At 41.6% G+C, this 15,638-nt stretch overlaps 2 protein-coding genes across 5 annotated transcripts in view; one reads left to right on the forward strand and one right to left on the reverse strand.

Annotated features, from left to right (window-relative positions):
• LOC111267861 (proton channel OtopLc) overlaps positions 1 to 6,342 on the forward strand; it is a 50,925-nt gene extending 44,583 nt beyond the window's left edge. The window contains exon 16 of one of the 2 annotated variants that reach the window (XR_002684876.2): positions 6,211 to 6,342. The gene's annotated coding sequence lies outside the window, so the exon portion shown is untranslated. The remainder of the gene's footprint in view (positions 1 to 6,210) is intronic. The other variant, XR_002684878.2, reaches the window with a different exon arrangement.
• Positions 1 to 15,363, reverse strand: part of garz (Sec7 domain-containing protein garz) — a 17,082-nt gene extending 1,719 nt beyond the window's left edge. Inside the window, exons 1-17 of one of the 3 annotated variants that reach the window (XM_022846416.2) lie at positions 15,114 to 15,363; positions 12,852 to 12,997; positions 12,284 to 12,444; positions 10,845 to 11,805; positions 10,333 to 10,617; positions 9,764 to 9,913; positions 9,250 to 9,424; positions 8,640 to 8,962; positions 7,967 to 8,320; positions 7,613 to 7,760; positions 6,615 to 6,774; positions 6,270 to 6,499; positions 4,727 to 5,733; positions 4,376 to 4,609; positions 3,891 to 4,133; positions 2,866 to 3,766; positions 1,502 to 2,681 (exon numbers count right to left, since the gene is read on the reverse strand). In XM_022846416.2, coding sequence (XP_022702151.1) covers positions 1,513 to 2,681; positions 2,866 to 3,766; positions 3,891 to 4,133; positions 4,376 to 4,609; positions 4,727 to 5,733; positions 6,270 to 6,499; positions 6,615 to 6,774; positions 7,613 to 7,760; positions 7,967 to 8,320; positions 8,640 to 8,962; positions 9,250 to 9,424; positions 9,764 to 9,913; positions 10,333 to 10,617; positions 10,845 to 11,805; positions 12,284 to 12,444; positions 12,852 to 12,974 — 6,624 coding nt within the window. In that variant the 5' untranslated portion in view covers positions 12,975 to 12,997; positions 15,114 to 15,363 and the 3' untranslated portion in view covers positions 1,502 to 1,512. Of the gene's footprint in view, positions 1 to 291; positions 2,682 to 2,865; positions 3,767 to 3,890; positions 4,134 to 4,375; positions 4,610 to 4,726; positions 5,734 to 6,269; positions 6,500 to 6,614; positions 6,775 to 7,612; positions 7,761 to 7,966; positions 8,321 to 8,639; positions 8,963 to 9,249; positions 9,425 to 9,763; positions 9,914 to 10,332; positions 10,618 to 10,844; positions 11,806 to 12,283; positions 12,445 to 12,851; positions 12,998 to 14,940 lie in introns of those variants that run through there. The other 2 variants (XM_022846414.2, XM_022846415.2) reach the window with 2 other exon arrangements.
• Positions 15,364 to 15,638: the final 275 nt, after the last annotated feature.

Consider the following 15,638-nt stretch of genomic DNA (forward strand, 5'->3'; position numbering starts at 1 on the left):
ATAACTTGTTATGTATTTATTTACATAAAATACGCAGAATTGTTCTTTCTTTGCATCAAAGCCTCGTTCTTAATACTACATAGCAGCAGTAGCTGTAATTGAGTGTTAGGGAGACTTTAGTGCTGGAAAGCAGTACTTAGAAAAGCCTAAAATATAGTAGAAAAGATCTCGTATCTATTTATCTATACTTGATATTTAACCAATAAGACCTTGAAAACTATTTCGCTTAGAGATACAAGTCGCGGCGGTACCGAAAAGTGCAAACATACCCTTCTATGGTTTTTCAAAGTATTTTTGGATTATGATGAATAAGTCCACCGGTGTACGATTGACAACAGAGACGCATATTTTTGACTACATATAGTAAACTCTTATGTAGTACCAACGATAGATATACCAACGTATTTTTCGTAAAATTTTTATCTCTCGGGCAATTTCATAGGAGCTTTATTATACACCCAAACAGATGAATAACTCGTAATAAACTGCAATCGATAACCATCACTTCATCTTCTCGTATTTTGCCATTCGCGTTTGCCGTACAAATCATTTGTGCTATTTTTGACAAAATACGTCTACTTTAATGAGCCGATTTTCAAAATATTCTTCTTTTCTATTCAAACAGCTAGAGTTCCTAGCAGTCAGGGTAATCATTGAAGTAATTGCGGCTGTGGGTGCCTAAATATTAACAAACCTAATTTCGTATTCAACATCACTATATCTTGTAAAGGTTAATCTGTTCCACCGGGTTCACTTTTTATCTTTAAAAAAATCGTCATTAAGGCAACGAGAGCTTACATGCTATCTATAACTGTTGTCGATGTCGGCTATTATATCATTATTACAAGAAATGCGGTTCTGATGATTAGAGGGTTACGAATCTGAAACAACTTCAAACTATTGTCAGTCTTTTTCCTGACCCTTCTACCTTAATCCGCGTTTATTTCTTGACTCAGCCAACGTACTGATCAGGCATTCAGAAAGAAACTGAATTGGGGCTGTCTTCATTGTCACTTTGATCTGTCATTACTCGCTAACACACACACAAAATACAATTTGATCTTGACAGCTGACCCTGCAGTTTTTGCACTTTCGACTCAGTGTTTTTTTCGTTGTCTTGTTCACCCCTTCTCTCATTAGAACCAGTTGCGACAACTTCGCAGGATTGGCTCCAATCGAATCATAGCTGACATAAAGCCATAACAACTGTTGCCTAGACATGGGTGTCACTACCTTTACTCTTTCGTGCCCGCTTGTATTGAATTTACATTTCTTCCAATTAAGTCATGATAGAATTGCCATAGATAACGGCTAACCGAATATACCGATTATTGTAATTGATACTATGAATATAATAACTAACTGATCATTTTTAGAATGCCCCAGCAAAAAAATCGTCGCACTAACTTGGTACCGATCTAACTTTACTGATCACTTGTATCATTTGTTTGTCTCTCGAATAGCATATTTGACTAAAAACTAATGCTAGTCGCCTAATGACCTGTTATTTGATTAATAGTGTTCAGGCGGAGAGGGAGGCGGCGGCGGTTGTCCGGCCTGGTAGTACTGCCCCTGCTGAAGGAGTTGTGAGGAGGAGACGTTTGTAGTCGTCTGCTGCGAAGCAGTTACTGCCTGGGGAGTGGTGACGCCCGTGCTGTAGAACAAAGACATTGATTGTGAAGGTCCGGCAAGGTTCTGGGCTTGGGCCAGTTGCGTCATTTGCATGGTGGACGACGCATTCTGCCCGACGGCTTGACCAGGGTAGACGGATATGCTGCTTCCCTGTACAACAGTCATTGCCATTTGCGAGGAATCTGAAGAGGCGGGCGAGCAGGATGTCGGAACAATCACATTCGATGTCGTAGCATTACCACCGTTACCACTAACTAGACTACTAGCCGATACAGCCATCGGTATCTGTTGTTGCGTTAGGGTTGCCTGCGTGGGCTGCGGGTGGTAGTATTGCGCCGTTTGTTGTGGATAATGTAGTGCCGCCCTCTGTTGTTGTTGGTAATAAAACGGCTGACAGTGTTGTTGAATCTGCAGCTGCAACTGGTCATAACTGAGACGGCGCTCCAACGATTGCTGCTGTTGTAACTGTTGCTGTAATTGCTGCTGGCGAGTTAGTCCATTGACGCTGTGCTGTGGTGACGAGGGCACCGAGCTAATAGGTGATACCATTGCCACGTTGTGGCCCATGGTTTGCTGTTGAGGTGTCGTCAGAGGGGCATGCGGCGCACTAGCAGCTACTCCAGTCATCTGTTGCGGAGGTTGGGGCTGTGGCGCAGAATAAAGAGATTGTTGTCGATACTGCTGAGAATAAAACAACTGCTGTTGATGTTGTTGCTGAGTGGGGGATCCATAGGGCGTGATATTATTACAATTATTATTTGAGCTGTACATTATTGGATGTTGCGGCTGCTGGGCTTGCGACTGCTGCTGATGAGAATATGCTGCTTGCTTTTGTTGCCTTTGCGTAATACTCCCAGCATCTGGTTTTGCGGCAATAACGGAACCATTACTGCTGTTGCTTGGCGTTAGCGTTGTTTCTTGCATAAGGATTCCACCCATCATTCTTGACAAGGGCACTTTCTCCGGAACTCTGAGCGCTAATGCTTCCTCAAGGCTTAGCACAGGTGGTAGTTCACTATCCATATCGTCTGCTTGCTCTGCACTATTAGCTAAAGAGAGAACACAACAACGTTTAGTAACTATACACAGTTCTAAAATCAGTCAGATCATATAAAACGCCTGTATCTTGTTAACAAAGTATATATCTATCTTAAAAAAGTGGCTCTTTAATTGAGGCTTATAATCTCGCTAATATGAAAGAAAAGGAAAATATATTTAGTTTGAATAAAGTACCTGGAAATTTTTTGTCAAGATCAGACATAGGTGCTGGCGGTGGTTCTGGTTTTCTAAAAAGTTCGTCTTGAAGCCCGGGTAAAAAGGGCGCAACCCGATCCCACGTAACGTTCCAAAGCTCTGACGGAACTGAATTACCATCCGGCTTCGTTGTACGGAAAACGCCCGCTGTGTCCATAACAAGTAGCATATTTTTTAGACTTTCCGGTATAGCATCGAGCAGTAAGTCACCTCCTTGTTCGAGATGCATAAACCTATCCATGAAGTGGAGTACAGCCAACCAGAGAGCCGTAAAAGTTGGTAGCGTTAGCAGTGGGGATAAATGCTGTAAGAACACCTTCGACAGCAGAGTGTTTACTCGTACGCAAGTTTCCTCGACTACCGCTGGATCTGGAAACACCTGGCGCTCAAGCAGAGCCTGCAAAAGTGGGAAAAGTACCTGATGGAAGCACGCTTCCCAGTGGTCAGCTTTTAACACCTGCAGCTCTTGCACTAAAAGTGCTCTCTGTAAAACACTGAGCGCCAGTATACGTACTGTCTTACGAGTATCTAGGCACAATCGGGCCATGCCCTGAAGTAGGGGGCACCAACAACGAGCCCACAACTCGGCCGGGTCAGACAACAAAATTTCTTGGTTCTCTATTCCACCAGTGCTACCATCCTGTTGGTTGCCAGCGGTGTCATTTTTTTGACGACTACTACTAGTGCTAGCCTTTGCGATTTGACTGCATGAAGTGTGCAATGTGTGCATAACATCCAGTAGTTCAACCGACACGTGTGCGTACTCGGCTGGTGCGCTAGACCCTTCAGCGCCATCTGAGTCGGATTCTGATGTTGGTGATGGAGAACGTGCAATTTTCGCCGACCCTTTCGAAGTCTTGATGGCTCGAGGACGCTTAGACTAAAAACAGTTAAAACAATATTACCAATTGTTAAGAACTTAACCTATCTGGCCGCAGTATATGTTCTGTTCAACTTAAATACGTTAGAGAGCGCTATCATATTAAAACAGGCAATGCACAAACCTTGGTGTGTAAGCTTGCTTCTACAAAGACCCGTAAACAGCGAATACAACTTTCGACGTTTCGTTCATCAACTCCTGCGCCCAGTGCCTCTCCAGAGTCTCGGATAAGCTGGGTGAGACACTTTGCAGCCTTGGTCATCGCGTAGGCGTCGTGGGGAACCAACTCACAGCCTGACAGGCTTATCGTATACTGGTTGATAGAACAGCCACCGGTTTTTGCAGGTGAACTTTCCTCCTGTCCAACCTGCAATTCGTCAAATATAAAAAATCTTAAAGAAGTAATTTTGATGAATTTCGTCGCAGAAACCCAAATATTGGTGGAGCATAAATTAATTGAATAAGTGAAGCTGCTGTGAACTCTTATAAAATAAATCTATCTAAGCCGATTCAGCATCATCACTGTACAAAATTGACAGAGTTAGAATAAATAAGTCTTAGTTGCTTCATGGGATTAACTGTAGAAAACTTTTGCCCGTGCATACGTACCACTATCCAACTGCCCGTAATATTCGTGCTGAAGTGGCGATTATTATCGTGTTGACTGTTGTGCACTTGATGGCCGCTATTGTGGTGCAAATGGTGTTTAGATGTTCGGGTGCTGATCTCGCTATCGGAGGTGTAGCCCCGATCCTGCTCTAAGACGGTTGAGGTGCTTCTTCTCAAAGATCCCATTTCAGAATCGCTTTGCACTCCACTATCGTACGATTGGCTATCTGAACTCTATACGCAAACAAATAACAGCAGCTCTGTTATTTCCAAAATTACTATTTTCGACAAACAATGCAAAAACAGTAATTTCATAATAACAGCAGTATAACTGAGTAGTAGGATACGCACCCTTATATCCGCACAGGTGGCTGCCATTTTAACTAGAAGTTCACTGTCGAGCATGAGAGCTTGTGACGACGGCTTGAGTCCCGCTCCGGCGACCGACAAAAGTGCGAACAACGTCTGCCAATCGGCACGACTCGTTAAGCAGCTAGCGGACGTTCGCAACAGCTCGTGAACAGCATAGACGATCTGTCTAGCGACCGCTCGGACGGTAGCCGGTTTGAGCAATAGCAGCATCGCAAGATTTTGCAATGCTTGTGAGCCCATTTGGTCCCCCTTGCAGAGGCGAAGGGCTAAACGAAGCATACCCACAACGGCGCGCTCCAGCAGTCGACGGTAATCTCTTGCAGCTGCGCCCATAACGAGTGCCACAAGGTGATCACGAACTGGAGCCCAAATTGCATGTACACGATCCTTGTTCTTTAAAACGACCTTCACTAGTAGCTCAAGGCCAAAGATTGTCGATTCTTCATCATAGCTAGCATTGGCGACGCTACCGTTTGCCAAATCTGAGTTCACAAACGCGTGTGACGGTGGGACGGGACATGATGCAATCAATACGCGCACAAGCTCTTCGAGTGCTGAGGTGCGGAGGAATGTCGACTCCGAGAAAATGAAGTCCGGATGAAAGTTTATAACGCACGTCTCAGCGACTTTTCGAAGTTGCACCTCTTGTTCCCGTTGAGCGGCACTCTCAGATGAGGTGATGTACGAGACGAGACTACTGAACAGGCCTCCGCCGCTTTGTTCCGTCCGACCCGGTTCAGGCTTGCGCCGAGCAATCGATACGAAGCCTTTGGGTTCGACGAAGTCATCAGCCGTAGTTACGCTGGCCGGCATTAAACCAGCTCGATAAAGAATAAGCGAGCAATCAACGAGCTGTCGCCAACCATCACGCATAACGTCACCATGTTTGTGCGCCAGAGTGAACATCATTTTTGCTGTTAACTGAGCACGTTGGTCTCCGCCTAATGCTTGGAGAACTCCCGATACAGAATCCGCTGAGGAGATGCCTGCAGCAAATACCCAGTGACGATTAACGCCATTAAAGAGATAAATGACCTCACCAACAATAGCAGACATAAAAAAAAGTGTGTATACGTATGTCTACAATTTTCCTCATGTTACGGATAAATGGAGTAGCAATTCGTCCATCATCGTCCTTAATATTCTTTTTTCGATACGTGGCACAAATACTCGAACAATTTTACAGAGAGAACGCGTTTACATGCTCTTTCTAAAGTCATAAAACATAAGGCTAAAGCAAGCACCCTCACAATAATGAAGATAACTCGATAGGTTGGAAATAAAACATCCTGTACGATAGTTGCGTAGAAGCATAAAGGCGATTACACATTTACTCATATATGCGACATGAGAGAATTATAAGCATAGGCACATAAAAAAAACTGACCCGATGAATATTCCATTAGGCAATTCAAAGTGCTTAAATAGTGATTTTTGTTATATAATCTTTATATGTATTCCAGTTCGGACTTCCTCTACAGCATAGCTGTACGCGGCGCAGCCGCGGCTCAGCTGGACTCACCAGTGTACTTGTAGAGCGCCTGGATAAGATGGTCGAACACCTCGGTTCGTCCGTAGTGAGCCGCGATCGTGGCGCACTTCCGATAGCCAGCCATTAGCTTTTGGGTGAGTAGAGAGTCATCGACAACTTTGTCGAGGAGATAGGAAAGTGCGACTAAAGTGGGCGACCAAGCCAAATTAAACACTTCGTCGTCTAGGACTCCACAGCCTACTGCATCACACTCCATAAACCTACAATACAGCATGGACGGGGAACAGAGCTAAGAATGGACGGTATTTTCTTCAGTTATATATAGATCAACGGAAAGATTCAAGTCTAGAATGGGAGATGATAGCGTATACATACCTGCCCTCAGGAGAGGCCCCTCTCTTTAGGAGCACTTTCCAGAGATAGTTCTCACGAACGATTCCGGTTTGTTCCGCGGGCATGACTATTTCATCTGTCTTGATAGCTTCATAGATATCCGAGAGAAGACAACGTTCAAAATCGGCTCCGCCATTTACTCCTGCTCAGAATAGCATACATTCAATAAATCTTCTGTTGCTACTAAATTTTTGTCTTGCAATGTGATCTAGTCTTCCAAATATGCTGTAACCACTGTTCGTTGTGCAATAAATCATTCATACTATATATAACTGTACAATAAAAAGATCGTGAAAAAGAGTGAGCGACCTCTGTTGTGCCTTATGGCGGGCGGGATGAGGAAAAAAGAGCTTCATCTAATGTGACCTCATTTTATTTAACTGCTGTCAGTAAGAGATAAATTAGAGCTAATTTTCTGGGTATGAGTTCCAATAAACTAATGAACAATAGACAGTACCTGCGGCATGCAGAAGGCCATTCTGCAGAATAGGCGAACCTAACAGAAAAAAAAATTATAGCAATTGTTCGAATTGGAACAAGCCACACAAAAGCTAACTACAATCGTATAATTAACGGAAAACCATAATAACAGAGCGAAAAAAATACATTCGGATTTTAGTGCTCACGGTCCAATATATTTAATGGCTCAAAAAAGCCTGAACGCTTTGTGTCTCTGTGAACTATTTGCTTAAGCACTTGCAACAGCCGAGGTTTTTATATGCGTTTGGTATTTGAAGGTTTAAAGGTTTGTATGAGTCGACGGAAAGTGTTTTTACTGGGAACCGTTAATGTCACTGGATGCACTACCTACCATGCTATGTGTTGCGCCCTAACGAGTATTGGTGTTTTTTTATTTGCGCATAGCTATTTAGTATAAAACATGAATAAAAACGGCTTTAGAAATATCCTAAAAAAATGCGTGATCTACAAAATGTGTACAGGTTAGTAAGAGAATCGTCTTTTATATTCTAAATTGTTACCCTTAAGATTTTTAATGAAATCCTCTTCAGTCATCGGCGTGGATTGCTTTTTGACGTTATGATTATGCTGGTCCACGTTTAACATTATAATAGCGTAGGCTAACGTAAATGCTGCATCCGCCGACGCAAAAGGTTCACCGTTACTTGCCTGGAAATGATAAAATAATGCAATAATGTGATTCTATGGAAGCACTCTGAAATAAATAATTTCCATTATTCAACATCTATGGCTCGTGATTACGTCCAAAGATCAAAATGAATGAAAAGGGCAAATCGAGTTTATTTTTAGCCTAGAAGTGAATCCTTAGTCCCTCGTTCACCTGGCCCACTCATTTTGCTGCTAAATATACTCACGTGCCAATGCTCAGCAAAATGTTCCAGAATGAGCGAGATCGGCTGTGCTTCTCCTGGAAGCCGGAAGGTTTCGAGGTACATCCTTAATGCCTCATCAATTCTCGTATCCGTGAAATTAAATGATTTTATAAAGGCTTTCAGCAAGTCGACGTTCTTCCGATTTGAAATATAGTCACCGATTTTGATTTTGTCGAGTTGATAGTTCGAACGAAGAAACTCTGCCACTTTTTCCGGACTGAATGTTCGTGGCAAGATATCATTCTCCATCAAAAAATCGATACCTTTCGATGGTTTCTGATTAAAATGTTCAGTGCCTTGCTGCAGAAGTCGTTTCTTATGCCTAATGGCCGCTACCTGTAGAAAACAGTGAGGAAAGAGAAAAGTCGTCTTCATATTATCAGCACTGCCGGCGAGTTCAAACAGCTCCACCATAATTTATCCTTTTCTCCAGGGAGAAAATATTTACGACAAAAATTCCTAATATATGTCGGCCACGTACAACTATTGAACAATTTCTAGAACATGAAGGGTTATCGTTACACAAAACCTGATGCCTGAAACTGCGTAAAGAAGAACAAAACTACAGCAGGACCCATTTGTCAGTTGCATGATATTGAAAACGATCCTTTCACATTTTTTGTTGAGTGTGTATCGGCTAATACTAAATATGTACCTCCTCATGGCTAGGAATAACTGGTCTATCATCGTTCTCTGAACTATTCCGCTCTACATTTGCGTGAGTTGCGCCGGAATTGTTATGTGTATTTTCGTCTTTATTCGCGGCATGGACAACAGCTGCCAATTGCACGCCCGAAGCCGCAACTGGTCGTAGGAGTTTTTTCCGACCTGCTGCCAATGACTCATCGCTACTTTTGCTATTATTTGACTTCGACTCTTTGTTGTCATGGTCCTTTGACGATACCATCATGAAATGACAGTGGGTTTCAACGGAGTCAATAACTGCCAGCAGAGCTTCGAGCGATAGGTGGTGAACACCTATAGGGAGAACGATAATAATAACAAAAATATTGGCACTGTTCTTAGATCGTGTATGTCAGAAGGCACAATATGAATTCTAAGGAATACATTATGCAAGCGCGTACTGCATGACTTTTTAGAAATTCATATATACATTGTCACCTATCAAACAATTGGTTAATGATATTGCGACAGAATATTGCGAATGTAACGAAAATAAATATATGGTATAAAAACACTTGTTTGTAAAGCGAGTGTTAAGAACGTTAGTCCAAAATAAATGTAGAGAGTGATTTTGTACTCACTATAAATGGCGGTGACTGGAAACGCTGTTTTTGATAGTGTTTTTGTTAAATCTTCAAATAAATTGGAACAATAGAGGTCACAGTCGTAATTTAAATACAGCTCAGTTACGAAACCCGGAATTCTCCAAAGCGAAACGATGTTGTCGATTGCCAATTCCTTGATTTCGTAACTCATCTATAATGGATAACGTGAAATCCAGGTTTGATTTATTGGCAATTCAATGAATTTCACTTATGTTGGAACGGAAAAACAATGCAGACCAGCATGCAAGGCCAAATAATTTAATAAAGATGTCCTTCATTTCTGGTTCATTTCCGATCTATACATATAAAGCTCACTTATCAATTACCGAAAACATTGTACTCGTAGCATGACGGTGACTATACGAAAATACTTTGGAAACAAATGTATGAGGCAAATAGTTAGAAAGCAGTTATCAAGCAGAGCGTTTACACTGCAGCTAAACAAAACAACCATGATTACTTGCTGCCTTCATTGTTTCTACTGATTTACCTTGTTTGGTCCTTCGTAGGTGATTAGTTCAATGAGCTTAAGCAGATAGCTCTCAAGCTGAAACTTCAGCTGGGACCGCAACGACTCGAAAAGTAGAAAGCAAACTCGCATTGTCGCAACGAGAATACCAATGCGTTCAGTCTTCAACAACTGTAAAATAGAAAACCACCAGAAAACACCAAAAGTGGTCAAGTGAATAAACTTTTGTAAAACTCACCAATCTAAACTTATGACAACTACTATGTTTCACAAATATTGAAACTTCACAAAGGTACTACCTCAGCATACTGATATCGAATCATTCCTATTCAACTACTGAGCATGGGTGTCGTATTTGAAGTAGCCTCTATCGCCTTACGTTTACTAGTAGTATGATTATTTGTCAATTCTTTAAAAAAAAAAGCCTTGAGCGGCTGTCTCATCAAATGTTGTTACAATGATTAATCCGAAAGATGCAATAAACTCGAGACTACGTATTGATTACAAATAATCATGTTCTACACAGCTAAGGTAGCAGAGTTAAAGAAGCATTTTTTAGTTGAATAACCATTGACCGAGCGCGTACGTACTGCAAGAAGACTTTTACAGATATCGTCCTTCACGAGTTCGACAAGCGAAGGGAAATTTCCAATATGCCTCCCGCCAACCTCGAGAGCAATCGTCATAAGTTCCAACCCGAGTAAAATAATTTGTTCGGGATTGTTATATGGTTCGTGAGGGCAGATGATGATAGAAATGAATTTGAGGAGCTCTTTGATGGACGACAAACCATAAGGCACTCGATCACCATTCGACGTCGGCGTAAATCGAACTCCGCGTGAACTTACGAAGTCCTTATCACTAGATGCCGCGCCCTGCAATTGTTCAGTTATGAATTTCTGAGAATTATAAAAATTCTATTTACCGTCCTTTTAGTAACTGTATAAATCTGTCATCCTATTACTCTAGCCGGACACATTTCTATTCCACATTGGTGCGGTTACATAGCTAAAAAGTATATTTTTTATTTATTTATGATTAATGAAATGACATAAACGTATTCCTCTTAATCAGTATAAGTGATTCTGGAGACAAAACTAACCTGTACATTTCCGTCAACACTGGCCTCATCCGTATGATGATCAAGTTCATTAAGCGAGTTAACGCTCCCACACAGATGGACAATATGGCCACCTTCGTCGATTGAGTCCCTTGACACAATTTCGACACTTTCACTGAGTCCGCCTTCTGTCTCATCCGCGTCTCCCGCACCTCCCTTCATTTCGCCGTTCATAATCTCGACGTCGTCGGTCTTTCTGTCCTCGCTCGATATACTCGACTTCCTCTCCACTTCTCCCGAGGTGTTCTCATCAAGAGACTGGTGGTCTTCGTTGCCGTACTTCCTAACTGAGGCCATCATTTCTGCTGAAACAGTACTCACTTCGTTGTGCTCAGTGCTCTCCTGTTGCATTTCATGCTGAGACGGTGGCTGCGTAGCCTCATGGCCACTGGTACCTGTTGCTGCCTTTGGCTGAACAGCAAGTTCCAGTACTTCACTAGCATCGTGTTCGAGTGGTTTACTTGAGCCGAGTACTACTTTCTCCCGAGGCGTATTACCGATACTAAACGGCATTTCTTCCTGAGTTTTAGTTTTCTTCATACGGCCAGGACCTGTTCTACGTCGCTGACTGTGACGGTGCTCAATGCTTGTGCCGTTTCCTCGAATGCGAAGTTGTTTTAGCTGCATATCATCATGCACATCCTCGCTGAACGTAGGCAAGCGTGCGAACATTAGCTGTACAACTTCGCCCCATGTCTGTTCAGCCATCTTTTTCATGAGGACTCCAAAACTGGCGTCGAATATAATTTTAATAATTGCTTGAATAAGTTCGCACACTCCATTGTTACTTAGTAGACAACCGATCTGCGAGAGAAGTAGGCTGCGAATGACATGCAAAAATTTCATGATAACAACCTCGTCCGATGCGATATCATCCGAAATGTAGCTAATCTTCTTCATCGCCAGAACGATTTGTTCAGCGGTCGCTGCCGCCGACTCAAGCCTGTAAGTATTGTTTCTATTAATGTATATTTACCTTCATGTGAGAACAACTACCGAATACATCGAAGGTAATGTAACCGAGTGTTCAAAATATTAAGACGAGTTAATAACAAACTGGGTTTTAGGTTGGATGATTGCCAGGATGGTGTAGCTGTGACGTGTCTACTAAACTTAATGACATATGATGAGGTCATCCAGGTTCGAATTTGGGCATAAATGCACTACGTTTCGTGCTGGAAGCAGTCGGCCCTCTAGAGCCTATTTTTAATGGCGTATTTCGACCTCATTTTTATTAGTTCCATTTAATATAACTAGTCGAAAAGGTTAAGTTACAGGAGAACTTTGAGACATTATAGATGCAATCAAAGAACACACCGGTAACAAATCCAACTTCATATATTATAATATGTTCATCAGGTGTTCTTAGTGACTTTAGGATTGGGTTGTAGCAAATGATTTTATTCGAAGTTACAGCGGACCTATGATCGATGAGCCCATATTGTAGGAACTTTGCGATAGCTGTCAGTGCCATCGCCGTTACAGAGCCGGTTGTCTCTTCAGATCGAACGACGTCCAGAAATGGCGAGAAATATATTGATGGCTCAAGGTCCGACAACTCGCTTTGTCGACTTAAAATGTCCTGAAAAGTTCAAAGAAACGACTTCTGCCATCCATTGGTCCGAAGAGATATGTAACTTGAAGGATACGAATTTCAAAACTCTAAATAATATACCTGTATCTGCTAAAGCATTCTTTTAAATAAAACATGTTCTTCACTTAAAAATATAATTGCAAGTGACAAAAAACTTCCAACTCTTTTTCTATTTCAACTTTAATCTTGCTTTCTAATTGAGTTATAAAAATAACGTATACAAATTCAAAGCAGTTGCAAATGACAAAACAAAAATTGATTTTGTTCTTTACACCAAACGGGCCCTTACTAAATATGCTAGAAGTTTTCATTTGCTGCAAGTGATGGTTATCTGAAAATGGTTGTTATTCTCGTAGTGTCTTCACATACACACTTGTAAGGTCATACATATTCACCTTAAGAGATGAGAAGCTTCGAATGAGTTCTTCAATACTTTCGTTTTGGTGGGAGTACCTCATGCTGCGCCGAAGAATAGCACTCATGAGGGATATCTCCCCCATCACCATGTACTTCGCCATCGCGCCTTCTTCTAGGACGCGGTCTGCAACACAAGTAAGATCAGTTATTCGGCAGCGCAATACACTTACTCATTTTTGAGCCTACTGGAAGTACTTCATTCGTTTCTCTATTGAATCTCCATTACAACAGGACACTCTGAGTAGAATGATTTTTTAACTGTTCCTAATAAATAGATCACTATGGTACTGAGGTCCTATATGAAATGGACTACATAATCTTTAATAACCCATACCCGACAAGGTAAGCAATTAATAAACGCGTCAAAAAGCATGGAACATAGAACCTGTTTAGCCGTTCTGATATTTAACAGTTCGAAGACAGTATTTATTAAGCTGCGATTTGCGTTGTCACACATTACAAACAATAGGCACGAGAAGTCAAAAAACCTAAGGGGCTTTCCTTAAGGGAAATATTGTTTCAAGCTTTCTAATGAAATTCCAGAATTTTCTTCTTTCATATAAAGATCGTTTACATTTTGATAAGACACACTACCCTCATGCTCATACTCATACAAACGCTCATTTAAGCTTTTTCCTGTGAGCTCTACTGTCATGGCTAATGGATTAGAGCTAATCTATGAGTTGAACATTTACTGTACCAAGCATAGCGGAAAGACAATCGGTGACATATTCAGAGATTTAACAACATTTAACCCAAGTTCAACAGTACGTCTAAGAGTTAGCTCTGATTCATTCGTCTGCGATAGACCGAACTCAGCTAATTACATAAGGAGAGCACTAGCCGTAAAAAAACCTATTCATTCGACTCGACCAATGGCTTGAACTCTGCCTGCTCTATGGCTTCTTAATCAGTCACAATTTTTCTTAATTTAAGTAGATAGACGCTGCTAGCCAGTAACTGTAAGACACCTATGCACAAAGAGCATAATCGCAGCTGCGGTATTGCACATCAACTGCTCAGGTGGATTACTGTAGTATACAATAGATAGCATCCTCTCTTTTTCGGTATTCGAGTACCGCTCAAGCATTGCTGAGTGTACGGAAAAACCTAAATATATGAAATGTCTTGGATAGATTTATATCTAATTACTAAGCTAAGTTAAACGTAATCAAGTCGCCATGAAACAAGACGCAAAAGTCAGCTGTGCTATATCATATTCAATAGAGGCTTTATTGATGTATCGTTACGTCTTCACCACCGTTCTTGCAATTATTATTCCAAAGTGATATATAGTAATTCTGATCTACACAACAATCTCGCCAGTCCCCTTACTTAAAAAAATACCTGCCGTTTGAATGGATGCATTATTTTTCACCTCATCAAATCAATACTATTATCGTTGCCCAATTCCATACTTGGTTGAATTTAAAATCACAATGCAACATGTCATCTCTGTATTTGTGTTGTCGTTGGTGCCATGTCATACATATTATTCTATATTTAGGAAAGCACTATATACGTAAAATGAACATTTTAGAAGAACTATTCTTCAGTACGTAGGCTACAGCCTGTCAACAGGATATTTATATTTAAACAGATTTCCCGAGCTCAGATAAGGCAAACAGTAATTAGGCACGCAATTTGGCTAGGCAGGTATACAATGAAACATTTACATTTACGAAGCATAGGTTGCACGTTAATTGCGTGGTCAAGTTCGTCTTGTCATAACTGTACAGCCAAAAAATGAACTACAGCTATAGAAGTCGCATTCCAGATACGAACATCTATGAGCATATCCTATGGATAGGCCCATACTAAAGTTCGCGCGGTGAAATAGCAACTTGAAATCGAGCTGTCAAACTGATTTTCCTTCGTAGACCCTTCTTTTGTATTCTCTTTTCCAGGAAGTAAAAATATTTTAGCCGAAAATTATAAATACATCAGTAGTGCAACTAAGAATCAGGTGACCAATGTACATGTCACTGCCACTGCTAATGATTTAGATGTCAAACAAACACCAAGACCTCTCAGAAATCATCACATCGGCCACTAAGCTGCATTTACCCAATGGAACAGTTCACAAGGCACTGTAAGCTCGTATCCTGCAGTGTTTCTCGGTAAAGATACGGCAACCATATGCAACACCATTGCTGTATGTGTTGGCACCCAAACAACTGAGTCCGACTGTGACGTGTCGCAAAAAACTCTACACGCATAAACTAAACGCTGGTACATACCGTCGATAGCTGCGGAGTTCGAGCAAAGAACTCAGACAAATCCCATTTTGCCCCACCAGCTCTCGCAGTCTCACAGAAGGCTCGTACAACTGCTGTCGGAACACGACACCCGTGTTCACCTGAAAGTACGCGAGCTGGCTTTAGTCGTACAATCATTTATTTCATCAGCGGTTCGTATGAGTTGAAAGTTTGCTACGTTTTACACGAGAACTTATATACGAAACGAGTCTTTACAAATAACGGACTCTCGACGTAAGTTAGAACACGGGTGTCGTCTGGCGCTCCACGACAGCACATTCGAGCGACCACGACGATGGTTGTGCTGAATCACCCGGAAGTTGCTTCAACAGCTTGAGGTATACGAATGGTTTACCGTTGTAAGCTTATTTCGTACTATTATCACCACTTTGTTAATACGTAAAGCAGTATTATTGCAATTTTAGGAAATAATAACAATATAAGGATAAATCAGTCACATACAGTAATGATCGTGCCGTCTTACGCTAAGTTCCGGGTAAAGCATGG

The sequence above is a fragment of the Varroa jacobsoni genome, unplaced genomic scaffold (genome assembly GCF_002532875.2).
Source record: "Varroa jacobsoni isolate VJ856 unplaced genomic scaffold, vjacob_1.0 scaffold_1230, whole genome shotgun sequence".
NCBI classification, from domain to species: domain Eukaryota; kingdom Metazoa; phylum Arthropoda; class Arachnida; order Mesostigmata; family Varroidae; genus Varroa; species Varroa jacobsoni.